We start from the raw sequence: 27,964 nt of genomic DNA, 5'->3' as shown, positions 1-27,964 counted from the left end.
AAACAGTGATGTGAATAGATGAGCTTGAAATATAAAACCAGCTGTGGCAGGCAAACAACTTCCTGTTCTCATTGAGATCAGTGATTGACCGGCCCCTAATAGAGCCTGTCTGCCAGGGGCACCGCACACTATTAGGATTCATTAGTCTGCTCATCAGAAATGTTGACTCCCGCTAGGGGCAGGACGTGCACCTGATGACTGTTCAATCAAGCATAACTAATCCTATGTATCTTCAGTCTGTTCACTTGAGATGCTCTCAAGGCAAGCTTACAACTGCATTTACACGTTATTAGGATACAGATTTGAACAATTCCCTGACCCGGTGCTTCTCAAAAAGGAGATCACGCGATAATTAATTTATAAAATCAAAACATACTGAAGATGCAAAAAACACAAGATGATACAAAAACAAGTTTTAAGCCGTTTTCCACCTTAATAGCTTTTTCTTGTGGAGTCTGTGGTTATGGAATGGTTATTTTACTAAAAACAGAACCAGAATCTTGAGTGTAACGTCGGTGCAGTTTTCTGAAAGAAGCACAAATGGCATTCTGTGACTAATGATCGTAAAAGTTATGCAGGTATGTACTTTGTGAGGTTGACTGACTCCCAGATGCTGTCATTATAACTTATGTATTTGAGTCAGTTCCTTAATTATGCTGTGATTAACGGCCATTAGGTGAGATCATAGTCTGTTCAGTTCAGTATATAAAAATAAAAAGAGTTGTCAAATAGTCACGTTATTTACATCATTATTTGCAAGCAACTAACCAACTTTAGTTTGTTCTAAACTGGCTAATGTATGAGTTATTGTGAACTTCCTGCGTTAACGTCGTTCATGTTCAACCGTGCAGTGCTCCTTACTGTCCAGAGGAGGGCAGTAGAGAGCTGTTAATCGCCACCCCTCCGTGTTCAAAAAGCAACACGTTTCTAAAATTCAGAACTAATATAAAACTTTAGCCATAACCTATAAAATAAACCGCTATGTGTGTGAGTTCGTGAGGAGTGGGCTCAGAATTTCAGGAATCTTGGATCTTCTTCACTAGTCTCTCTATGTCAGCCCCACCCCGGACGAGTGAAGGTTTTGCCAAGAATCTGTGCACAGCAGGCTGAGATGCTCCTCTCACATCAGGAGGTTTGTTTGTTTTGTGCTGCCACAATACAGACTAGAGCTCAAGACAACAGCTAAAGGATTTATAATGGGGCTCCGGGCCTCTCCTCCACAGCTCATGTAAAGCACACAATTGCAGTCCTCTCTCAACACTGGGGGAAGATTCTTGCTCTTCTAGAGGAGCTATATCAGTTTAGTTTCTTTAACTAAAAGCACAACAGGATCAAGATCTAGAGAGTGCTTCTTAACCTTTTAAAAGGAGAACCCCGTCTAATCCTAGAAGTACTTCAGGTACTTCCAGTGTAAACATGTCAGTTTAATGTAGTATATCTTTATTTTTAACATTTTACGACCGTTAAAAGAAAATTATAATAATTTTTAGACTTATTTGGTAGTAGTTTGCAGAGGCCCCCTGGTTGAATCTCATTTCATGCACATTACCGACGGTCAATTACCTCTGGTACATTTTAAATTCTAATACAAAATAAAAAAGCAGGGGAAAGAAAATAAACCGAGCATCATGGGATTAACTGTGGAGTTTATTTATTTATTTTTTTAATATGTAGATGTGTACAGAGAGGTAGAGGTAGGTTTCGTTTTTGAACCTTAAAAAAAAAAATGCACTAATGACTAATAATTGCGCTTTTGTTCCATTAAACAACATTTAAGCACCGGACACACAAAGAGTTCACTTGAACATACAGTGCAAATCATCACAGTCTTCTCGCAGGGTGATTGTCAAAACGGTAATATACAAGGTTTGCATAAGGACAAAGGACATATTTCTTTTCCAGCTCCGAAACAACAGGCACACAGATGCGTTCACATTTGTGCAGGCACAGCGCAGCATGAAGGTACAGTGAAACCGATTCTACATGTTTTTATAATACAAATAGGCTCATATATGGTTTAATCCATAACACTGTTTTGTGTTTCAGAAAGGAGTGAAAAATCCTGGAAACATAAATGCGACTACGTAATGTAACAGGTCTACAGATTTTTAAAGCCAGTTGCTGTACATTTTCACGTTGCTGTCTGGAATAATGCTAAAAATTAATGAACATTTACAGAATAGAAAGCAGCTTCATATGAATAGAAAAAAAACAAAAAAAACATTATATCTGCTTGTTCGTTAAGTAAAAAAAAAAAAAAAAAAAAAGGTTGGCTGTAACTGTATGTTTTAATATAGAAAATGTCCCTCATACATACTTCCCTTAACATGTATTAGTCTGAATTGTCTTCAGATCCGTCGATCCTTCACTTTCCGGACAGTTAAATATCTAATGGAGGTTTTGCATCATTTAAAGGCTTTTTATGTCAGTGGATTTAGTGGAACTGCACAATTTAAATATTTAACGGTAAAGAAGAAAGAAAAAGCAGTTGGCAAACGTATTTTACGCAGATATACAGTGCTATACAGTATCGATAGGGTTTGAACACATAAAAGATTACTTGTACAAAAACCTAGCAAAAATATATCATCATGGGGAAAAAGGCATTGGGATCGGGCTCATGGTTACATTAAACTGTGGCAGAGTTCATAACTGAGAGCGCAAATCTATCTTTCTTTGTAACTCCTTTCCAATTTCCAGTAGCGTTTTCACAGAGAGAACTTGGAGATGATGGTGTCCTGGCTGCCGGAGCGCTTGTAGCCGGATGAAGAACTGAAGTAGGTCTCTCCATCAGTGCTGATATCGTCGTCATCGTCGTCGTCGTCGTCATTCAGGACTGGTGCGGAGTTGTTCTTGCGCCTTGTGAAATAACAACCAAACGGTTAAGACAGTTTTAGTCAGACTAAGGAATACAAGTAATCTTTTACATTATACAAGCCTGTGCATTGTGTAAGGGCTGATTTTCAGTTAGTAATAATATACACTAGTGGTCAAAAGTTCTTATGTTTTTGTCTTCTTTCAAAAACATAAGCAGCAATAACGGTTTTCAACACCATAGAAATGACAAAATTCAGCTTTACACAGGATCACAGGAATACATTTTAAATTTTTAACATATTACAGTAGAAAACATTTTAAATCGTAATGATACTTGACAATATTATTGTATTTGTGATCAAACAAACGCAGTATTGGTCAGCATAAGAAAAATGTATTATTTAGTGCTGTCAAACAATTAATTGCATCCAAAATAAAGGTTTTTGTTTATATAATATATGAATGTGTAATGTGTATATTTATTATGTATACATAAATACATGTATATATTTAAGAAAAATAATTTTTTCTTATATAAGAAAACTTTTTTTTCTCCATTCTGTAATGGATGGGGATTTGGATCCTTGCAACTGTCCCTGCGTTTAATTAAAAAAATAGTTAAATCTCACCATTATTCATCCTTATTATTCTATTCTCCTATTTGATACAAACTGCATTGTTAAAAGCGCTACATTAATAAAAGTGATTGATTTATTGGATAACGATTAATCGTTTGGATTAATCCAAATATAAACTATGTATAACAATGCATTTACATGCATTTGACAACTTACTTTGAAACGATTATTAGCCGTTTTAAAATGTAAAGGCTTTTGTCTGAATGTGTGTGAACTTTAAGATAATACAATGGTACTTCCAGCAATTATAAACACACTAATCAGAATACATCCGGCTTCTGCTTTAGCTCTTTATTATGAAAGGTAATGGTGGCATGCAACTTGCATTTCATTCTCAGAAATATTAAATGACATTGTGTGGACCGAGAAACAAACAGCACAGCTCGATTTTAACTGCACACCCTGTGAAGCGTCGTTCCTTCAGTGGTAACTATTTTAGCTGACAGCACAGCGCTCAGAGCTGAACCCGGATCAGCAGTAATGTATTTATCTGAATAGCGTTGGAATAGTTACCTCATCTCACTGCGCAGTGCTTTGAGCTGACTCTGGAGTTGTTCGTTGGCCTCCTGCTGCTCCTCCAGGTCTCTCTGCAGTTTCTTCTTGTTGTGTTCCAGTCGGTCGATCTCCTCCTCCGCCTCATCCATCTGCCTCTTCAGAGCCTTCAGACGCAGGTTCAGCTACACACACACACACACACCACATCAGATAAGAACACGGTATTGCAACATACCTAAAAGGACCAATTAAATATTATTTCCATAATTGAGTGTTCCTCTTAGAGGAGGACGTTTACTGACTTGATCTTTCTGATCCTGCAGGGAATGATGCTCTTCATCCACTTGCATCACCATTTCCTTCACCTTGCGCTCTAATCGACGATTCGCCAGCTGCAGGTTACCTCGTTCCCTGTTAAATATTTCATTATGTTATTTAGAGAGAAAAAAGAAATTTACATCAGCTATGATGTTTAGGACATGCTAAATGCATTAGTTTTCTCATTCACCTCTCCTCTGCTTCCAGTCTTTCCTCTAGCTCCTGGATGCGGTTCTCCAGCTGGGACACCATTCCTTCTTTACTCGGCTTGTGAGAGCCTTCTAGATACGCAATCCTGCTCTTCAGATCCTTATTCTTGACACAGAAAAGGAAAAGGAATGTATAATTTTACATGAAGGAAATTACAGGTGAGGAGTTTTGCTAGTTTGAGAGGCCAGGAGCCGCAAGAGCAGATGATGGTTGGTTTAAGGCATCGATCAGAGTCAGACGGGTTTGTTTTTACCTGTCTCTCCAGGGATATCTTGTCACACTCCACATCCTGTCTGCTGGCTCTTTCCTGCATCAGCTCATTCCTCATCTGCTCCAACTGTGACACAAACACAGCGACACAAACATTAGTGGCAAACCTCACTAACGCAGCACACCAACAATAATAAAACTCTCCTCTAACTGTATACATGGCATATATGTAGTCATAAACTACTGTTCAAAACATTATAAAAAAAAAAATCACTGTCACCTTTGGTGCATCCAAGGTAATAAAAATATTAATCTCAATTAAAAACTATATAAATGCATTTAAAAAGCATTATTACAAATTTTAATGCATTATAATTATACAAAATGTGCATTACATCTTGTCGTAAATAATTTTAACCGAATTAAAAAATTGTAACAATGAACTGATAATTATTGAAACATATGAACTGTGGTTACGCTTACAAGGCATACTTAATGCATTAAAAGTTTTATGGTGCATTATACACAAAGGCTGTTAGAAATTCTCCAAGCCAAAAATACTTCTCATGGACATCAGTCTTCCAAAGCACGAAATGTGCAAAAGGGTTGAAAATGTAGAGAGAACTTGCCTTAAGACAGTAGCGGCAGAGACGGATATGGAATAAGGGATAGAAATTGAAAAGGAGAAATAACGATCGATGGAGAGAAGATGGCTCTCTCTGTCTCCTGCCAGGCGCTAAGAGTGGATGATATTTTATGCCAATTAGCGTGTGACAGCGGGGCTCAGGGATGAGGGATGGGCCGCGTGTGCCGCTCTACCCTGCAGGGCGCTGCGTCAGCAGAGCAGAAAACACACTGAAACTAATCAAAGCACGAGAGCGATACAGACACCAAGAGAAAGAGAGAGCCAGAGAGCATGTGAGCAAAGAGCGGGAGATTATTCTCATTTAGACAGCCGCTCGTGCACCTGCTGCCGCGGACGCAGGTGTGCCCGTCCTGACACCACCCCCCGCTTCTGTCTCCACAGAGCCCTCTGCCGTTTCCACACAAACTCACCTCGGCCCGAGCGTAACACTATTGTGTCATTACATCCGCTTCCATTCTCTATTTCCAGACAATTAAAAAAAGCTCACACGCTCCTCTCCTTCATAATCTATTAATCACGTCTTCAGCCCTGATCTAGATTTGTCGCTTTTTAAAAAAGGGACTAACAGCGGTGCGACAGGTGCAATCGGACAAACGTGCCGGATTCGCTTTTGCAAACAATAAACGAGGGGGAAAAATTTGGGCTAGTCCTGAAGAAAGTTTTACAAAAAGGTCCAAGTTCAAAAAGTCACAGGTCCAAGCAAATGATGCATGATCCTAAAAATGGCTCGCTTCAAAAAAATAAACTGCCTATAAAAAGTTTGCCTTGCTTCCACAAAAAGCAAAAGATCCAATCCGTCTCCGGATATGTCCCGATAGCTTGAGAGTTTGTAGAAACCAGACCTTGTTTCTCGGGAAACATGAATCATCTGTGCCTGAGATTGCAACACGTTTCTTCTACTGGAATGATTGTTCAGGTTTCTCTCGCTTCAATCCTCTGCTTGGGCGATTCTGGATGTTTCGCTAAAATGCTTTACAGTAAGCTTTGCCACTAGCCGGCTTGAGATGCCTGGCCGCTTGCATATTTTGGCCGAAGTGGAGCTTTAGAGAAGGCTCTTAATTGATGCCTGAAATTCGGACAGGCACTCTTTCACCAAGAGGCAGGCTGCCAAAGAGAACGATTACGCAAGCTCCTCTTACAATGCACTCCCTCTCGCACTCCATCTTTCTCTTGCTCTGGTGTGAATTAACTCTGAATCTCGAGTGCAACTTTAAAAAGAAGAACATTCAAGAACAAGCATTCAAGTTCAATTCCGTCACTTGTATTTAAGCAGGAATGAAAAAGTGTGTGCGGCTTGTTACAAAGTGCTCATGGAGAAGGACGTTTTTAAAATACTACATTTTGAGTGGCACGGGCATGATTTGCAAACTGTGCGTTTCTTTAGTTCATTTTAAATATAAAAATATCTATACAGGCACCAGTCAAATCAAAAGGCTCTTGATTAAATGTTTTATGTTAGTTTGCTAGACAAATACATTATTTTTTTAAAAAGTTTTATTCCTCAACAATGTGTGAGTTTGGCAAGATAATGAAGAAAAGGCAAATATAAATGTGAACTTCAATACGATTTAAAAAAAGCATCCCAGGATGCACCTGATCAAGAGAGATATCTGGGATATGCCCTATAATCTATACTACAAAGAATCTAAAATATAAAACAGATTTGACCATTGATTATGGTAAAGTATTAATAAAACAGCGTCAAGAGGATCTCACTTGTTCTCTTCCTCTCTCTATTCTCTCCAAAAGCAAGTCTCCGTTCTGTCTCTCCTCCTCCAGCTCCATCTGCACCGCAGACACACGGTCCTGTTGACAGATGAAAGCACAAATTTACATTATAATATAGGCAACAGTTTAAGAAACACTTGATGATGGAAAGAAAACACCTCCAACCTCCAAGAGTTTGACTTGTCTGGTTTTGTCGTTTGAATGGACTTTGGTCTCGGTCTCGACCTCTAGTTCAAAAACCTTCTGCTCCAGGTCCTTAACTCTCTGCAGAGCTTCATCTTTGTCTTTCTGACACTGCCGCAGATCCTCCTGCACTCGAGCCAGCTGAAACACACAAACAGTCACATTTTAGTCTGAAAACACTTTCACATCCAGTCAGATAGCGGTGAACAGAAAATGACTGAGTTTCAAAAGCAGTTTCTTATGCTTATGTCACGATGTGAGTGTTTTTACAGCTTTATTTAGGTAACTGTTTTCTATAGAAGTAAATTTGAAAAATGTAGTTTATCTCTATGATTGTAAAGAATTTTTTAGCACTTGTGCTGCTCAATATTTTTTGGTAAATCATTGTTTTTAATTTGCTTTATTAAAATGTTTAAAATAACAGTAATAGTAAAATGTCTTTAAATGTCACTTTTTCAATTTAATGCATCCCTGTTGAATAAAAAAAAGAAAGAAATAAGTTTAAATCTCACTAACATATAGTGTACCCATATAGTGTAAGTGAAGATGCATTTATAATATTGTAATATTTTAACCTGTACCCAACACAGGACAAATAGTGTGATAAGAATAGTTTCGTGATTTAAATCATCTGCCACTGAATTCTCTAAACATCATTATCATTTAATTTGTACCTCGATGCTGTGCTATGTTTGAACTGGATCTCTTTCTCTCGAACACGATTTCTATATTTTGCCTGCCTGTTCCTGCAGTTATATTTCTGCCCACAAGATGCTCCCTCTGTCAAGAGCGAACTTCTAAACACACGCGAAATGCACTCTTTAACACGAACAGGCGATTTTGAGATTTGCGTGTAATTTTAACCTATAAAAAAAGTACCTAATACATACTCCGTAAAAAAGGACAAAAAGTGTGCGATATGCTCATGTAAGGAGGATACATGGGTGTGATTTGGTTTTATATCAGAGGGAAGCAGAGGTGCATGGCTCCAGAGGAAACAGCTGTGAGAGCGAGGTCATGCTCCGTATGAGGAGAGTGTGTCAGAGAGGAGAACACGTGTAAGAAGGAATTCTGGGAGGATGAGGTGTCAGCAGGTCATCGCTCAGACCCAACGCTTCCCACAGGAACACAGCATCTGTCTCTTCCTTCACACACAGCTGTGCAGCGGAGGACGTCTCACTCTTACATCTCTTTTCACCGTTTGCTTTTCTTTCCGTCTTTCGTCCTGACACTCTTGCTCCCTTCTCCGCTCATGCCCAGAAATTTCACAGGCAGAGGAGCAGAATTACAGTCAGTCAGTGAGTGTTGAAAGCGGGCCAGATTACACTTTTGTTCTCAGCTCATAAAGTGTTAATGAGATTGGGGGATGGGTCCCGTCCCCACTGTTCCACGGGACCTCATTCACAGGGCTGACCAATAATGCCCGATTCCCATATCAAACAATAACATTCTTCAAATACCACAGTGCTGACAGGGTTAAAGCGCATAACAGCAGAGGTCAGAGGTTAGTCCCACTTGGGGTTGTTGAGTATATAAACTGATGGGCTTGGATAGGGACTGCCAATAAGAGCTGAAGTGATTGAAAAATCTGATCTGCCAAAAGAATGTCAGCCGATGATTAATGTCGGCGAGGAACATTCCAGAGGTTTATTTAACACTAAGAGCGCCGATATAGTGATATTCATCTCCAAAGAGAAAGAGATCAACTGAATAACATGGAAGTTATGCAAATTATGTTTAACGTGGCATTTGGAGGAGTTTACATTGAAATATCTCTAGCCAACTGTTATGTTTCTTGAGAAACATGTAGCGTTAAGAACTGCAAGCTTGACTTTGACTAGATACATTTCCCATATTTACCAAAAATATTTTGCACTGTTGGATAAATAAAAGCATAAACCCTTAGGATAAAGGCTCAAACAGTAAGAGGCTTCTCTGTGTTTCACTTTCAAATGTTTACCTCAGATGATCCTACCAATGAAATGTGATTTTACTATCAGCTTTCAGAGTCAAACAAACTACATAAAAAAGGTAGTACCACAGTTTTGTATTTATGCGTATTGTAGCACTAAGTATCAAAAGAAAGACAACTATAATGACCATTTTTAAAATGGTAAAAAAAACATTTTACCTATGAAAATAGACAAGTTCACACCACCACTATAAATGAGAATGGCACACAGAAACAGTATCTTTCAAAAAATAATTCCTACGAATAAAAACATTGGCAGCCAATCAGAATTGACCAGATTTTAAAGCGCGCACACATTTAAAGTGACAGACAAAATAACTGCAGTGTGTGCTTAATAAACAGAATATTAAACTGCTTAATAAAGATGTTGCAGCTCAGACCAGCTGGTACTTAGTCTATTTCAGAATTTAGAAATGATTTGTTTTGTTTTCAGGCTTGGCTTCAGGTTGGAGTTTTCCATAAAATCTTGTTGATATAATGGCCCCGCTCCACCCACCTCCTCCTGAAGGGTCTTGGCGGTGAGACGTGACTTCTCCAGCTCCAGTCCTCCCTCTCTCAGCTGTTTCTGCAGCTCTGCCATTTCCCTCCGGTTCTTCTCCTTGTACATGTCTATCTGCTCCTGCAGCTCCTGAGTTGAGCACTGAGACGCCTCCACTATCTCATACATCTGTAAAGACAGAAAGAGATATTGAAAAACCAGTAGGACAGATGGAAAAAAATGAAACAAAAAAAAAAAACAACCCCAAAACAAGTAAACATTTTTTTAGAAATTTATCGGCTTCAGTTTAGGTTTCTGTGACAAAAATCATGCTAGTTTAGCAGTGTTCTGAAAACAACTTACTAATAAGCTTAAGACTTTTACATAATAAAAAAAAGCATTATTTTCACCTCCCGTTGCAGTTTCTCCACAGTCCTGTCCAGCAGCCTCCTCTCATCTTCAATCTCATTCTTGGTGTTTTTAAACTGTTCTTTCTGACTCCTCTCATCCTTTAGTCGCTCCTGCAGCTCGTGGTGCTCTTGAGTCATTTTGGTCAAGTTTCTCTATGAATGGCAAACACATTTAACACAGTAACATTTGACTTGCTTTAGGGCCAATTATTGTAATAGAAAAGCTGCTTTCGATTACAGTTTTAAGACATGTGACCTAAAAGAAAAATCATATACATATCTGAATTTGTAAAATAAAATAAAAAAAATTACACAATTATTAAGGAATTTGCCTGTATAAATTTATGTGTGTACACTAATGTTCAAAAGATAGGATTGGAAAGAATTTCTGAAAGAAATAAATACTTTTAATCTTCAAGGATACATCGAGGTGACAGTAAAGACATTTAGACTTCTGAAAATAAAAATGTTATTTTTGTTCTTTTTCCATTAGTCTAAAAGTACTTAAAAGTATCACACTTTGCACAGAAAAACTAAGCAGCAAAACTGTAATATGAATTGCATTTTAATGCATAGATTTAATAATATTATAGTACAGTCTTGAAGACTTCTTTCAAAAATAACAGCTTGAGGACCCCAAACATTTGAACAGTAGTGTACACAAAGCAACAAACCAATAATAACACCAAACCAAACATCTTATCTCCAGCTCAAACTTGGGTCTCACCTGCACATCCTCTAGGCGAGTGCTAAGAGCCCGGTTAGCACGGGTCATTTCCTCTTCCTGTTCCCTGACCTCAGCGAGAGACTCCTCCAGCTGCCTTTTCTCTTTCTAGCCACGAACAAACAAATTACAGGTGTTTTACATCTCCGTGTCTGCATTTCTAGACACAGATTAAGTCATTCCCCAGACTAAAAGGAAGAGCTAATGGGGATTCAGATTCGTCTGGGGAAGCTGCCTCATGTTGATAGTCATTAGAATGTAAAATAAAACTAAGTGGCAGAAAATCTCAGCACGAGAAGTTCATGTGACGTTTGCCTTGGGGTTGTGACTTTAAATGTAAGGGTTTCTTTTTCACACAATCAATCAAAGAAAGGGCTGTGGTTACCTCCAGACGTACAGCTCTCTCCCCCAGCCTGCTCTCCTGGAGCTTGGCTTCATCAATGATACGGTTGAGTTTGGCAATCTCATTCTCCAGCTCCTGTGCCCTCTTGCGCAGTCTCTCCAGTTCCTGAGACAGACGGCCTGCCTGGCCCTCGGATGCCTTCCGTGCCGCCTCCACTTCCTCCCTTTCCTTACTGGCTGTAACATTGTTCTAGAAAAAGAGGACAAAACAGAAAAACACTGATACAAACAATTACAGTTACAAAATGAACACCAAAATTTTGGCAAAAACCCAACACTGGTTCCCACTGAATTGTAAGAACAACAGACATATTCTCAAGAAAATGTCATGTGTGCATTCGATTCTGGAGTCATTAAATTGTTTGCTTTTATTTGATCAAAAGTACAGAAAAAAACCCAATAATATTAAATACTGTAGAAGTATTGACCATTCTGAGATCATGTTAACTCAAGTTGTTAACTAAGTGTTACCAAAATCTTTTATATTTTTGCATTAAGCCATCAGAATGAAAATATGAGGGGATAAAATAAACGTTACAAGAAATGATGTTTCAGCCAGAGACTGGCCCATCACGCAGGAGATGTAAGCAACACCTGCACCATTTCTCAAAAATATAAAAAAGTAATTAAATAACTGTCATGGGGCAAAATATATTTATTCATAAAAGGTAATGCTAAATTAAGCTTAGCTAGGCAGTTATATATATATATATATATATATATATATATATATATATATATATATATATATATATATATATATATATATTATATCAGTTTACCTACTAATGATTTTTGGAGTTAAAATTTTGACTTAGTGCTGGAGTTGAAGTACTTATCAATGAACTCCTTCAACAATGTGTCTAATGGAAAAATGAGAGTGGGACAACAGGCCTCTGACCTTTGACACCCCTTTAAATGATGTGGACCAATATAAATGCAGTGAATCAGAGGCAACAGAGGTGAGGTTAAACTGAACGACCCTGTGTGATTTACTAGCCTCGTCCATTTCGAGTCAGCTAAGCATGTCTCCTTCAGTTTCTCAATGACTCAACCTGACACATTATACAGTTTCCTGATTCCTTAAGCCTTTTGACGAGTTACGGCTTCAGCAGCCGTCTCAGAACGTGAACAAATTCCTTAATTAGGCTGTGCTCTGTTGGTGGCTGCCTCTTTGTCTGGTTTGGGCTTTTGCTCAGCCACTATTAGAGCGCTCATCGTTCTTCTTCGCCAAGTTTCATGAATAAGCGAGACTGTCCTGTAGAGCTTCTGTACGTGTAAAATGCATTGTGTCATTCCAAACTCACTCTGCTATGGTCAAGGACACCTAAAACAACACGTACAGAACTCCTTGTGAGGTTTTCAGCTAACGAGACAGCCGTCATGCACTGAAGGACTCTTTATCCTGTTGATGACAGCTCAAAGATTACACACAACACGGATGGCTCCATAACCGGACGAGCAGGTAGATCGTTTGCTATGCATGGGGGAATGTTGTCTAACTGGTTTAACCATCTACCGTGAGCAACTGCGGGCTAAGACAATACTTAAATTATAGCTAAACAAAAAGCTACTACTGTGCGAAATTTGTTTAGTCTGATAATGCTAGCTGTAGTCAACACTGCATTTTCTATGCAAATGGTTTTTTTAAATGAACAAAAGCCAATGCTTTAGATCAGGATTATAGGTTACAGGTGTCTGAAATACCTGCACCCTAATGGAGTGGAACTACAATTGCAAACCCTGTGATCAACGGACATCCGGGCGACGGCACAGCTCTTTGTTAAAGTCAAATCATTCCAAGCCTAACACAGCAGTGACTCATTAGCAGACTGGGGTGGATTTATGTCAGTTCTGCTTAGAGTTCAAAGTCCTGACGCCCTCTTTGAATCTCTCTCGCTCTCAGCTGCCCTGACTGGTCAGTAATACCTTACTCATTAACCACAACACCAGGACGAACCGCCCCAAAACAAACCCAAACATCTGTTACGCCACACCACCACCACCCCTAAACTACAGCGGTGCCTCGCTAATAAGTACCTAGCAAAAGGCAACATACTCTACGCTTGCAAAACTGCTGAAGATAACAAAGTTTGACAAAGTTTAGGGAGTAATGACCTTTTCAAATTGTATATATCACTGCTTTTGTCTTCGGGAAAGGCTGCGGCATCACATGACGCCACTTATCATGATGCCCGTGTCCTTCAGAGAAGGTTACCATGGTTTAATTGTTGCAATATCCTTTTCCCTTTACTTGGAGTGAGGCATTTCACCGCTGATAAACTGCTGAAACTCTTGTTCGTGTTTAACGAACGTTCACGCATTCTCTTTCCCTCCGTGCCCTAGTTGCTGTCAGGTCTCTGAAGAACAGAAAGGGCCAAAAGGAGCAATGTTTCTGTGATTTCCTCTTGACGGACGAACTACAAAGACTTTGGGAAAGCAGTGTGCTCTGAATGGTGCTATAGCCTGCCCGGGCTGTTTATGTATAGTTGGGCATTAACCAGCATTGTGAGAGTGTTCAAAAAGCTCAACAGTAACAATGGCAGGAGAATCACAATCAGTTCATGAACTCCTAACAAGGACACAGAGCGTCCTCATGCTTTGCGCCGCTAAATCTTTACTGCACCGTTTATTGCCTAAACCATCAGAGAAACTAATAAACCTGCCTAAAGCCAACCCAAATTCACCAGGATTTTCTCCTACACATGCATCGGTTTTTCCAAAGAGCTAAACCTCTCTAATCCATTCAAAAATCATTCAGGTTTACATGTCATATTTTTAATCTGAGGGGGTACAACATAATCTCAGAGTCATCCAGAAAACCAGGCAAAATTTAATCACAGGTCTACCCTGACTTATATCGTCGCACTATTTATGCATATACTGCTCTGTAGGCAATGCCATTTCTATTACACTAACAATTCCTTTAAATTACATAAATTGCAATTATATAAAATATATATAAAAATAACAGCTGTCAGAGGATATGCAAGTATTTCCCAATAGAACACATAATGACCTTCATAAATACATTACGTATCAAAATTCTTACAACAAACCATAACTGTGTACAGTGTTTCGTTGTCTTGTACCCACACAGCTGCACTGATACTTGTGCCTCAGCATGTGTTTTCATCAGTGATTTTCAAGCAGTGATTTCATCAGCATGACAAAATGACAGGAAATCCTGCTTTCCTCACATCCAAAATTCATCTGTTTTTACCTCCACGAAAACAGCCAAGCCTGTGTTTTCACATCGAATGCCAAGACCAATTAGTCATCTATTCCTATGGTCAACTTTTCAATGTGACCTCTGTTTACATGCCAGGCGCTTTTCTCAATAAAAGCTTGTGACTCGACAGAAAGATAAGAATACACAACCATAGAAACATAAGCGACAGGTCAACCAAGGTACTTGAAACTTTATCAGTCAAGCACAAAGCGATCAGCCTTTGAATACCACAGCAACACCAAAGACTCAAGCTTCACTCCAGCTCCAAACAACACCGGGTCTGTTTCTGCATCCTGGTGGTATACGTTACAATAGCTTTGCTCCTAAACAAAGAGCACATAGACACAAATGTGCCGAAGCAGGACGAAATACTAAGGACAGCGAGAGGTGCTCAAGGTGGAAATGAAAAAGCGCTGCTTGAAAAGCACTGGCTTCTTTCCAGCTGCATAAGACGCCTGTAATAACCTCCTATCGTCCTTCAGAGAAGGAAAGAGGAAAATATTTTCTTGAGGAAGGTATTGTTGATGGCTAATAGGAGTTGAAGTGGACACCGATTTCAAATGCAGAGATGTCGAAAAGAGCAAACGAAACCTTCTGCAAGTCTTCCCCAAATATTTTGACCAAGCACTTGTAGAGACGTAGTTTGAAAAGTTTAAAACCATTGTTATGTGGCAAGGAGGTTGCCTGGGACGCATTAAGAAATATTACACTACAAATGGGATCACGTGTGTTACGGGTGATCAGACCCCAAAACTGTTTGTGGTGCGTTTACACTTACCCCATGTCTAACTGTGCCTACTTCTCTATCTCTATATGGTTTTGTGTATGTTTGGCAATATAGTTGGCAACAGTGACGCAACATATGTCAACATATGTTTTGTAAGCAATCATTACTTTTAGACAACTTTACATTTATAATATTGCACATGATTACTATTTTGAATATATCTTAAATGTGCTAAATAGAATCATTCAACTCTGCAAATTAACAATTAAACAAAAATAAATTAAAATAGAAAATGTTATTTTAAAGTGTACCATTATTTAACTATGTTACTTTTTACTGTGTTTTATAATGGACAAATGCGACCTTGGTGAGCATAAGGGACATTCAAAAAAATAAATAAAAATCATACTGACTCCAAACCCAACTGTTATGTAAATAAATAAAACAACTCCTTCACCTTGTAACTATGACTCTAGAACAGAAACAAGAAGCAGGTTGGGCAAATAACTTTCCCAGCCACCTCCTTAATAAAATCCAAATTCAAAACAGCCGTTATTAACACTTCGGACATACAGATGGTGTCATGAGACTGGGTGTGATTGTAACCTAAAGCGACTCATCACTTGTTTTCCATACACAAAAGACGCATGCCACTACCCACAACTGCCGTCATATTCCACTCTCTTTAAAACCACAGCCAAGACATTTGAACTCAATCGGAGCCTGGGCTAAATCCTTAGCTTTGTGCTTCTGTGTTTGATCTCATAAAAGGCAGGAGCTCAGTGGGTCGGACCCCCTCTGCTGAGCTCCTGGTGGGGGGTTTGTAGGGTTTCAGGACGCTACACTTCGTGTGACAGCAGGGGACTTTGGCTCTGTGGAACAGCGAGAACAATGGCAGAAGAATTCAGGCCAGTGCTGGAGTGAGTTCAGCCTGTAGTGAGGACCCTGCCATGGCCTACTTACACGCAAAGTGTGCGTCACGCATGAGGGTGTCTGTTTATATGTAGACTATGAACTGTCACAGTAATCGCTTAAAATCATTGTCACTGTCCGTCAAGACACTACAAGGGTGCCAACTGAGTTTGTTGCTATTAGGCCGAAGGGTGAGGCGAAGATGCACATAATCTCTTTGAAGCTTGCATTTGCTTTTATATGGCTGTTTTTGTTCAGTGTTGCACATCCCTCTGTCCCTCTATCTCCTCATACACTTCCCCTCTTCCCACTCAGGCATCCAGCTGAATCACCACAGAGCAGGCCGGAACAGTTTGCTATCATCACCTGAGGAAACACACCACGTCCTGTGAGACCGGCGGCTCCCCAAACAGCCCCAAGGAGACAGCAAGCGCTCTCTATCAGCCACAGCCCACAAATCAAACAAATACAGCACAGCAACGCCGCTGCACCCAAATTCACCAAAGGCTACAAATCCCGATACCAGCATCTTGGATTTTCGGTAGCGACTGACTGATAGGAGTTCATATGAGGCGGCTGTTGGGTACACCAGAGACTACTGTGACATTTTTTACATTTATCTTCATATCTTAAACTACACTGCATATAACGCATTTAACAAGGACAGATTAAACGGATCAAAAGCGTCAGTAAAAGCTTTTTTGTATATAATTTAAAAATATTTCTACATCATTCTTCATCAAATAATCCTGAAAAAAAAACTGCGTCACTGATACAAAACTACTAAGCAGCACAACGGTGTCATAGTTTTAACACAGATAATAAGAAAAAGTGATTCTTGAGCACCAAAACGATTCTTAAGGATTATAAGGCTATAGCAACCAGTGCTAAATATCCAGCTTTGCCATCACGGGAATAAATGACGTTAAAATATATCAAAAATTATATTAACATTTTTACTGTATTTTGATCAAATACAGACTTGATAAATATAAGAGACTCAAAAGATACAATATAACATACGATATAATACATTTCTTTTTAAATTACTGGTTCCAACTCAGTAGTCAAGAATAATATGCGTTTAAAGAAAAAAAAAAAATCAGCTCATAATCTGACAATATAATGGTTAATGAAAATTTTATATATCATGTGAACTTTAATTAAATTGATTGATTAATCATTTTTTTATTGTAAATGTAATCAATAAATACACATTTAAAATCACATTCATTTTGAAAACAAATTCATAATGCTATATATTACAATGCTTAATAACGTTCAAAAAGAATAATGGAAAAGGTGAAACTTTTTCCGAGTGGACATTTTGAATTAATGATCTCAAAATGAAAATAAATGGCTGATATAACAGTCCATATCTAATCTTAGTCATAATAGTGAGGGTCTGTTTTTGCAAAAGAATCCAGTTAAATATAAAAAAAAACAACAACAACTGAGAGCTATTGGTTCAGGGAGAGAATCCCATCACAAGGACGCCTAACCGTTGAGAATCAGGAATCTCTTGCTGAGAGGGGGACACTGTGACCCCCATTTCCCTTTCTGTTCCCCATCCTGCTATTAGGGTAAAGCAATAGCTGTATATTCTGCCATACAAACAGACAGAAACAAAAAGAGTTCTACTGATCACCTAAAATTTCTACATTGCTGGTAACAAAAGCCTTGGAGATATTTCCACATAAGTTGTACCTGGGATCAACATTTTAAACTAGTGCTAATGTTGGATAAAACCTCATAGGAAAACAACAAAGGCAAACAAATCAACTAACCTTTTTGTACAGACCTCCCCCCATTGTGTCATCTGTAAGACCCCTTGTCTGTACGGTGACCCACTTATTGGCCATGTGCAATTCTCCCAGTTATTTGCATATGAAACAAACCCATCATTCATTTTCAAAGAAAGAGAGAGAAAGACCAGCTAGCCACCCCATAAGAGCCTCATTAGATTAGTGACGGCCTGCCACCGCAATTAAGCAGCGCTAAACTCCATTTAGTGCTTCACCCTTCAGTGTTCCTCCACATGGGGCCTTCCTATCAACACTAACACCACAAAGAGGAGGAGCACGGTAATACTCGTTGAGCCTGATGGCTTGGTTGCCCGCTAAGATATCCAGAAAGCCGATGTCCATAGTGTGTCTCTTTGTCCACTTCTCAAAGATCCAAGGACAAAACCATCCACTATCTTCCCGGCATCCGTTAGTGCAGCTATTTCGAAAATAAGCATAACGAGCTCCACACCAGGTTTACTGTGGCACCTGACCAAGATTAAGCTCTTTGTCTGTTTAGTCTTTTAAAATACATCTAAACTAAGACAACAATGGCCTCCTCTGGACAGGAAGTTCCTTTGTTGCAGAAAGGAAGTGAGCTAAGAAGCAGGGTAAAGCTGTCCCAGCCACCTGTGGATACCTACCGGTCCTTAAACTACCTCTTTAACTCATTCTCTTCCTGTTTGCTCTTTTTTTCCTAACTCGCCACCTTTAAAGCTGCTCTTACTGTATGTGTCTCTTCAGAATTTGGGGACTCTGTCATCCGTTTTCTACATAAAATATTCATGGTCAACTACTGAAAGTTGCTAGGAACTCATTTCTTATGAAAAGTGACTGAACATCTATGCTTGCGATTAAGATTATTTACTTTGCTACATGGCACTTTTAGCGAGGACAGGAAATGAGAGGGAGATAAAGAGGGAATGGGATCAGAAAACGTTTATGTTGTTTTTTTTTTAACATCACACAAACCTCTGCTGTTGCGGATTTACGCGTTTTGGTTAAAAACGTAAAACGGCAGATATAAATCACCTGTTTGGCATCCTCCACAGCAGTTTGCAGCTTACGGATCTCCTTTTCATACTGCTCCCTAAGTTTATCCACCTCCAGATCGTGAGTTGACACCTCTTCTTTCAGAGCTCCTTTGAGAGCGGTCAGCTCTCTCTCACGCCTCCTCAGGAGATCCTCCTGCTCCTCTTTGGCTAGAAGCAGCTCCTGGAGGTCTAGCTTCAGTTGCATGAAGTCCTAGAAAGAACAGTGCAATGTTAGAGTGTTTTTTGAATATGCAAAGCCGGATCTGTTATGATATAGATTACTGAAGAGTAAAATTTGAATGGGAAATATATATGGCTTTCCATTAAATTTTAATGCGCCTCAATAGAAGTTGCACTATTGCTCAAAAGTTTGGCAATGGGAATGATTTTCCGTTATGCTTTCCAGCAGTTATATGTAATTATATGTAATTGTATAATGTATAATTGTAAATGTAATTATGTATAAGTGCAGAAGTAATTACATGAAGGTATTTAAAAAAAAAAAAAAAAAAAAAAAAAAAAGTACAATATAAAAACACGTACACAATAAGTGCTTTTTACCAAAAGATACATAGTGGTTAAAGCCACCTAATATAAAGTGGGACAAAAAGCAGCAATATTACAAAATAGTAGTACAATTTAAAATACTGTTTTCTATTTGAATAAATATTTTATTCCTGTGATGGCAAAGCTGACTTTTCAGCAGTCATCACTGTCACATGATCCTTTAGAAATCATTATAATTTCAAGAAACATTTTTTATTATTATTGTATTATTATATCCAAAACAGTTACGCTGCTTAACATTTTGTAATTTTTTTTTTTTTTTATGTCACTTTTGTTTAATTTAATATCTGCTGTACCTCCATCATGGCCTCTTTGTCTGTACTGTCTGTTTGAGATTGTTTGGCTCCATCCAGCTCATCGTGCATCTCTGAGAGCTGGTCCTGCAAGTCTCGGATCTCAGTCTGGTACTGCTCTTTCTCCATTTTCACCTGGTAGAGTCTGATACACACACACACACACACACACACACACACATACTTAGGATACCTGCATTCTGAACTGAAACAAGAGCCTGCGCAGACAGGCCTAGTAATCTGCTGAGCTCATGTCCATATAAACCCCTGCTAATTCAAACCATGGTGTCACAGAGGATAATTTACACTTTATTTTGACAACCTTAGAGCCGGGATGGAGAAATCCCAGAAACTTGCATATCTGAGGGTAGTGTAGATTTTCACAGTGTAAGAAGGATTCACATCAGGGCCAGCACCTGTAAGTTTTCCCTCTGTTCCAAAGTTCAAAGCGAACACACAGACTGCTCATAAGCATATGCAAGGCCAGGCAGACATTAGCCAGCAACTTCTGTTCTGGGGTCAAATTCTGCAGAATGGATTTAAATTTAAAACAAGCTAAATGTTTAACCTATGAGCTTTTAACTGAATTTGTCAATTACAGGTGTTCAATGTTTAGTGAGTTTTCTACATATGTAGTGTGGGTCTTTCTTTCCACAGGACAGTATCTTACTCCTCCACTGTAGTGCGCAGGTCAGCCTCTGTTTTACTAAGCTTGTCCCGCAGTCTGTTGCACTCGGCTTGACTCTGCTCCAGCTCTCTCCTCAAGTCTTTCATTCCTGCTCCCGCCTTCAGCTGAGTCTCGCTCAGATCACTGCGTTTCTGCAGGGAAAGGCATAATAATAAGACATCACAGTAAAGTACTGAACCTTCAAAATCAATGACTGTTCGGGCATCTTTTTTTGGATTTAAGGCCCAATCTTTATAATAAGCCAGTAATTGGTTAATTTGATTATTGATCTTAAGGGGTGATAGGAATGGGATTTTCCGTCGACATGGAAGCTTCTAACAAACTGACTAAACAGACAGAGCAGGGGTCCAAGGTACAGTTGACGAGTTAAATCTGCAGGAAGAGGGAGAGAGAGAGCGAGAGAGACAGAGAGAGGGAGAGAGAGAGAGAGAGAGAGAGAGAGAGAGATCACCATTACCTTGCTTTCATCCTCAAGCTGCTTCTTAAGATCAGCGATTTCTTTTTCCAGTTCTGCTTTCTGCTCCTGAAGGGCTCTAGCCTGGGCTGCAAGGTCTGGAGACTGAAAGAGGAAGGTTTATAAAGAAACAGGAGCTCTTTTTTAGCAATATAATGATAGGTATTCAACAGCGATTCACATGCAAACAGAATAAAAACAGCAGGTTCTCAATAAGTTTAAATCAGAATTTTTTTTTTTTAATGTGAATTTGTAGTGCTTATTTACTGTGAGCTAGTCTTTTCATACAACAGATTTGGTGAATTTGTATGTGCGAGTGATATAAAACAAATTAAGTAAAAGAGACTTGGTTCTGGATCTGATTTTACTTGCATGTTTAACCATTAGCCATGGCTATGCTGTTCCCTGAGTAAATAACCTCAGTCAGCCTTTATACTTTCTCCAAGAGATAGACTAAGTCTCTCTTATAAGAGGCTCACAGTCTTAGCTGTTTGTTGAACCCAATTACAATGCCACAACAACGGCTCACTTTGTTGTCGCCTTGCACGTTCCCAGCGGCCCGTGACTTCAAGGTCTGGATTTTTCCGAACACCAAGTTGACCTTCCTCTTTGTGGTGTCATCGTTATCATTGCTCCTGCAAAACATGACACAAGTACTCATAATTCATTCAGATGGTCTGAGAGTCCTTTTCTCCAAAGTGTGTGTTGATAGTGTGTGGATCACAGTATAATCCCTGATATTTCTGGGAAAAGAGCCTGGCTCTTTGCCTGTGTGGAGAGTACAGAGCACTCAAGCTTTGATGTGTCACCTCATGACCTGCCCACCCCTAATTACTGCCTTCTTTTAACAAGTCACATGTCTGGGAATGTGTGTCTGAGCAGGGACACGGACGCCCGCATGTTCCCAGGGCACTCGAGTGATGCATCAGGGAAAAGCAAAGAACATTGGGTTACTGCCATGCATATACAGATTAAAGCGTATCATTAGATTTCACAAAGAGAGAGGAGAAACCAACAGACCAGCACCGCCTCTCCTTCAAAAACACACACACACCTCCCACAGAGTGGACTGTCATTAACGGTTTCATGACGTAAGCTGCTGTCGCCAACAGACGTGTCAAGTCACAACACTGCTGACAGTGTAGTTTTGCTCCATTACATCTACCAAGACATCTACGGCACACGCCTCTGAATGGTAACTGACCACCAGCTCACTGTGTAGGGTTGGTTATAAAGGTTGCCATTGACCAGAAGATATCTGATCCTACATCTGCCAGGATTCAGAAGGTTCACAGACACTGGTGTATAATCCACTCTGCTCACCTCCCTCCATGCAGCACATGAGGAATGCAGAGAGGGGGCGGGACTTTTGACATCAAGAATATGGAGTTCAGGAAGGGCACGGGTTCAGCTATTCGCTAGAGCAGGCTGGGCCGTCGGGCACCTACAGCATTAGTTTGAAGCGGTGCAGTGATCATGCAGGATTAGAGGAGAGCAGGAAACAGTGCTGTTTTGGGTGAGCAAAATAACAGATTTGAATTGTTGGCAGTAAGACAAAGAACAGTCTGGAACATCTAACAAGCATTTTTTTTAATTACTTGCCATTTTGATGTAAGACGTTAAGAGGAGGAACATTAAGAACCTGTTTTTTTTCCTTGAAAGTTTGAGACAGAGGTGTGGGTGTGGTTGTGCGAGTTGTGAGTGGATGATTCTACTGTACACAAATCATTGTAGGGGAGGTAAAATTCTTGTAGTGTTATCATTATGTTTCAGACTATGTGGAAACTACCTTAAAATCCAAGGAAAATCTGACAAGTAAACACTAACGAGTAGGAAACAAGCCTATAACAACACAAATGTCAGAGTTTAAATTTATTAGAAACTAGTGTGTCAGATTAAAGTTGGTAAAACCAACATGTAGCAGAAAAAAACAAATTGTAGAGGAAATGATATTCCATAGAGGATACCTGCAGGCCTTTTGGTTAAGGCCAACATTAATAAGATGAATAAAAATGCTGCCCCAAAAAATTAATACTGCCCCAAAAAAAATTACAATGCTCCAAAAAAACAAACATTTACCTCCAAAAACCTAAGATTGACCTTTTCACTTGTAAATAAATAAATAAATAAATAAAAAGACACTTAATCAATCATCTTCCATCATCAAAACTTCTTCATGCATGCAAAGGTACATGCATTATATATTTTAGATTTTCCTTGTCATGGACTATTACTGGAAATTATTTGAAAAGGAAACTCACCCATCTTTGAGGTAACTGAATAATATCTGCTTGGCAGTCTCTTCATTTGTTTGTTGTGAAAGCTCCTCTTGACCTTTCAGAAGATCAGGTGTTACCTGGGCAAAAATAATTTTAAAACGTTGTGACAAGTATAGATGCAGAAATCAAATTACTGGTGACCCAAAAATGGTGGGATTATATGATATATAGCAAAGAGGAAGACTATGTTTTCTTACCTGAGCATCCACTTCAGTGCTTGATGTTTTACTATTGACAGTGGGACGAGAAATCGATCCCATTTTCACACTTGACAGACACTTCATACTCTGTGATGGTTTGGCCTCTTCATTTTTATTCTCTACAGGTGCTACAGAGGGATGACTCTGGGGATTCTTGTACCCTAAAATAGCAGCTGAAGAGTTGGAGACTGTGCCCTGAGGAGAGCCTGGAGCACTTTTAACCTGTGTTGTGTTTCTTAGGTTTATCCTGGGCCCGACAGTGGAAGTTGGTGACATTGGTGACATGGGGGAGGTCTTCGCTGCAGCAGCCTTCTGCAGGAGCAGTGACGGGCGAAGGAGATGCTCTGTAGACCTGCCTCGATTTCGACTAACTTCATCCAAGTAGTCAGAGTCACCCCCAAGCGCGAATGGCAAGGCACTATCGACACTACGAGAACGCTTGCGATCTTCTGGGTTAAGTCGATTCCTCCTCCCTGACCGACCCCTGCGTTGTTGAGTCTCTTTGCTGTCGAACTTCTTGATGAGCTCATCCACACCTGGAATCGAACCAGTATCAATGTCACGCCCTGTGCCAGGCAGGAACGGGATGTACCGCCGGTTCTCATGACGGTTGATAGTCTCTGCATAAAGCTGGTCCAACTGGTCTTCCTTTGTTGGTGTGGTGGAGCCCAGAGAAGAGTTTCGGGAGGAGGAAGACTGCAGCACTGGGCCACTGGAGTCAACACGACGCAAGGGCAACACGTCTGGTTCACGCCGACTTCGCTCCAAACTGGAGTTTGTGCTACTTACTGAGCTGGAAGGTCTAGAAGAGGTCTTGGTTTGGTCATTGGGGTTGTTGGCTGTTGTAGATGGCTGAGGAACTGGAAGGCGTTGTGAAGGCTGAGACTGAGTCTGGTGGGGAACTGGAGTCTTAAATGGTGGCTTAACCTGAGGTTGTGTTTGAACAGGCGGTTTGACCTGAGGCTGTGGCTGAACATGGTCTTTGGCTAGACCAGTTTGAGGTTGGACATTGAATGGGAGTGTCTGAGGACGAACTTGAGGTTGGGCATATCCCCTGCCATCTGGTAAAGATGCTTCTGGAATCTGGCTGGAGGATCTAGCTTGGCTTATAGTTGGGGAGATGGCTTTGGGAAGGGATCCTGGGTAGGGATTTCGATTCTCAACTGAAGGCAGACTTCGAAAGGTATTGAGAGTATTGCTCTCAGGATCATATGGCTTGAGAATCTCTGGGTGCTTTTGGAAATTTAACAGACTGGACTGCTTCTTAGGATCAGAAGTCCCATTGTGAGGACCTCCATGGAGCTTTGGAGACATAAAATCCATATACGGGCTTTCAGAAAGATTCTTCCGGCTTCCTGTGAAATCATATTCATCATAATTGAACGGACTTTCAGAATCCATATATCCATTATTGCTTTGTGCATAGTGGTTTGGACCTCTGTCTTGGTTATTGAGGACCACATAGGGATGTCCATCTATTCCTTGAACTCTGATACTGAGGCCATAAGTACCATTGGTCTGGCCTCTCGAGCGGGAAGGCTGCGGATAGCCTTGTGATAGTCCAGTGTTTGGCATGCCACTAACTCTATAAGACTCCATTAGGAACACTGGGAGAAACAATCAAATCCCTCTCTGTGGAGCGGCTCACCTCTGCAAACAAAGCCATAATCTCATTATTACATAAGTAGTCTGTGATGCTTACCACTATCTTTGTGGTTTTAAAAGACCACAATGACACTGTCTGACAGCATTTGTTTATGCCATATAGTTTCTTTGTAAGACTTAAAATAAGATAATAGTGCAGAATTTAGCAAGCAAGCTTTTTAGACCTCAAACCAAAGTCAAAGTAAAGCATGATCCTTCACCGCAAAGGTTGTTTTGACAAAACAGGACCTTTCAAGCCTTTTAAAAATGTCCAATGCTCAAGGTTAGGTATTTATTCTGAGACAAACACTGACAGAGGCACATGCCATAGACATGGTATAGTTATTCCAAGAAACTTGAGTTAGATGATGACTTACAATATCTGATGCCATTTCAAATAGTACAATAATGACCGCTAACTTAATAAGAGCATGCCAAGCATGCAGAAAATTAAGTAACTGCAAATTAAGTAGCCTTTAGTCCAGTTTCAGACTTTATAATCTCAATCACACTGACATTGCTGACTAAAGCTAACAGAAACTGCAATGTTAGATTACATCTCAACAAAAACAAACATTGGCAAAAAAAAGTAAATGATGTCACTGTACAGTATGGGGGCTGCGTTAGAAAGATAAGCGGAGGAAGAAAACAGAGGAAGTCAGATTTAGTATTCAATTGTCTTGAAAAAGCAAGACGCTAAATTGTCTGTCAAAATCATATCTTTCATGGAAATAAACTTAAGTATAGTGGTAAAGATGTCTTCATATAATTTGATTCTTTTGAGTACAATATATTTAAAATGTTGCCAGTTTTGACTGCAAATAATCAAAAACGCGCAGTTGCACTCACACCATGTTCGACAGTGCAATCACGTCGAAAGAATTTCACTGACATACGCAATAAGCAATAGTATTGTGCCTCACGAATGGCAAAACACAAAGCTGCAAAAAATATCACCCCACTACAGGCATCACACCAGGCAACAGGCTATTATCAGTTTCTTCTGGACCCCACTGATAACATCCTTCCACCTCAAAGACAACAAAAGATTGCAAGAGTCACATTGATGTCTTTGTTGCAGCAGCAAATGGTATGACCAAAGCATGAAGTGTATTACGATGCATGCAACCTGTGAGATCCCTGAGGGCTTGACAATGAAGAAAACAAAGATGGCATTGGTTCATTTTCAATGGGCAAGTAAAGAATCCGTTCAATAAAGAATAAAGGTGACACTAGAGACTACAGGTTGAAAGCATAAAGTCGTGAGGTTAAAAAAAAAAAAACTACTACAAAAACACTAAACGAACACATCATCCTCAAACAAACAAGCCAAATAGGAAAGTTCTTCTCATCGCTGGAGACACTCAAGTGAGCAGAAGAGACTCAAACTTTCCAGCTCCATAGAGGGGGATGAGAAAGAACAATAAGGGCAAGTTAAAAAGCGGCAAGCCCCCTTATCCACAAGGAACAGAGCTCTGCTGCAGAAAAAAGGATATGACACAATAGCCTCTTTCAGCTCCTGTATCACATGTACTATGTGCAGAGGGACTCAATGGTGTTAATGTAGCTCCTTTCCTCTCATTGTGCCCACTGGAAACGTGTAGCTTTGACAGGGAAGCTAACTCAGGCTGGGTCAACTCTTGCAACCAGGCCTCCACCTGCATTCCTCTTCCAGGGAAATTCTAACTACCAAACTGCCTTGAGTTCACCTCTAACTACCAACTCCTAAGCATGGCCATAGCTGTGGAGCATCATCACAAAATGGTCAACAACGAGATTTATGGATAATCATTCTTTAGATGACAGAGCAAACACCATAACTCTGTCAGGAAGGATAGAAGCATACACAGCCATGGCACAATGAAGTTTCTTTGCGTTTACTTGCATCAGGCAGATTGCTTGGGTACTGTTTGACCAGATTCATTTCATATTTTTAATGCAGTGTTTTATAATATGCTGCAAATCAGCTGCATTTAGTTGTGGGGTTGTCTAAAACATGCATATAGTTGAGAGAAAAGATTTATTTACTTAATTTTTTTTTGCTCAAACTGCTTTTTGCATACTAATTAATATTTTCCGTAATTAACAACAAATAATCATCCTAACAGACGCCCCAAGTTTAATAATATAGTTTGGTTTACAGTACAAGAACATTACCCGTTTGGCTGCTTATTAAAGTTTATAAACTTTAATCTCAATCTTTTAACAAACTTTATTGTACCCACTACCGTGTTGCCCAATGCCTGTAGAACAGCGGAGATTCGCGCTCTAATAAATAAAAACAAAACCCCAAATCATCACTTACCGCTGTTTGTCGTTTATCCCGAAAATAAGCGCTTATTTGCCGATCAAGCTCTGTAAACGGCCGTGACACAAAGCGAAAGCTCCATCTCCACTCAGTTGGTCACAGTCACTTGTTGCACGTCTTGTTTTCAGACTAGTTTTACTTCACGCACTTGGGTTATTGAAGAGCGCAAAGCCCCGCCCACAGCCTCCACTCGCCCCGCCCAGCGGCGCGGACTGATCCGAGATCAGCTGATCCGATCCACAGGACCTCGAGGAGAACAGCGCGCGTCGCCCTTCAGCTGATCTCAAGACACAGCGTGCGAAACTGGGTGTAGGCCATCCAAGCCCTTGTGCTTCCAGTATCGGTGAAATCCAGGCTTTTCATGTGATAATTAATTATCACAACTGGATGGAGAAAGGACGTTTTCAAGAACATAGGTCCCTTGACTTTTAAGTACGCCTATTGAGAAAAACAAAACTGCAAACCCTCGATGCATTTAATAACTTAACATTATAATGAAACGACGTTCTTTTTTAATATCCAGCTAAATTGAAAACATTAAAATCTGGTAAGTTAAAATCATCCTGTTGTTTAATATATGGCTAACGTTTTGGATCTATTTTGTTAAAAAA

At 39.8% G+C, this 27,964-nt stretch overlaps 1 protein-coding gene across 1 annotated transcript; it reads right to left on the bottom strand.

Moving 5' to 3' along the window:
* Positions 1-1,629: 1,629 nt before the first annotated feature.
* On the bottom strand, positions 1,630-27,486 carry cgnl1 (cingulin-like 1). The gene is made up of 19 exons (XM_043244526.1): positions 27,351-27,486; positions 23,399-25,051; positions 23,184-23,278; positions 21,452-21,557; positions 20,926-21,027; positions 20,451-20,599; positions 19,784-19,925; positions 18,919-19,131; positions 11,215-11,421; positions 10,833-10,937; positions 10,106-10,258; positions 9,714-9,884; positions 7,228-7,386; positions 7,051-7,140; positions 4,732-4,815; positions 4,459-4,583; positions 4,253-4,361; positions 3,969-4,132; positions 1,630-2,859 (listed from the first exon to the last, which is right to left on the bottom strand). Exons 2-19 carry the CDS (start codon positions 24,998-25,000, stop codon positions 2,709-2,711), a joined length of 3,927 nt encoding a protein of 1,308 aa, XP_043100461.1. The 5' UTR covers positions 25,001-25,051; positions 27,351-27,486; the 3' UTR covers positions 1,630-2,708.
* Positions 27,487-27,964: the final 478 nt, after the last annotated feature.

Source organism: Puntigrus tetrazona, chromosome 7 (genome assembly GCF_018831695.1).
Source record: "Puntigrus tetrazona isolate hp1 chromosome 7, ASM1883169v1, whole genome shotgun sequence".
Classification (NCBI taxonomy): Eukaryota; Metazoa; Chordata; class Actinopteri; order Cypriniformes; family Cyprinidae; genus Puntigrus; species Puntigrus tetrazona.
This window is presented reverse-complemented; position numbering and strand designations above follow the sequence as displayed.

Bases quoted from the DNA above. Each gene is read 5' to 3' on its own strand.
- cgnl1 (XM_043244526.1), bottom strand. From the start codon at position 25,000: ATGGAGTCTTATAGAGTTAGTGGCATGCCAAACACTGGACTATCACAA. The intron at 23,279-23,398 runs GTAAGAAAACAT...ATTTTTGCCCAG, and splicing joins GCACTGAAGTGGATGCTCAG to GTAACACCTGATCTTCTGAA. The intron at 4,362-4,458 runs GTGAATGAGAAA...AATATTTAACAG, and splicing joins AGACTGGAAGCAGAGGAGAG to GGAACGAGGTAACCTGCAGC.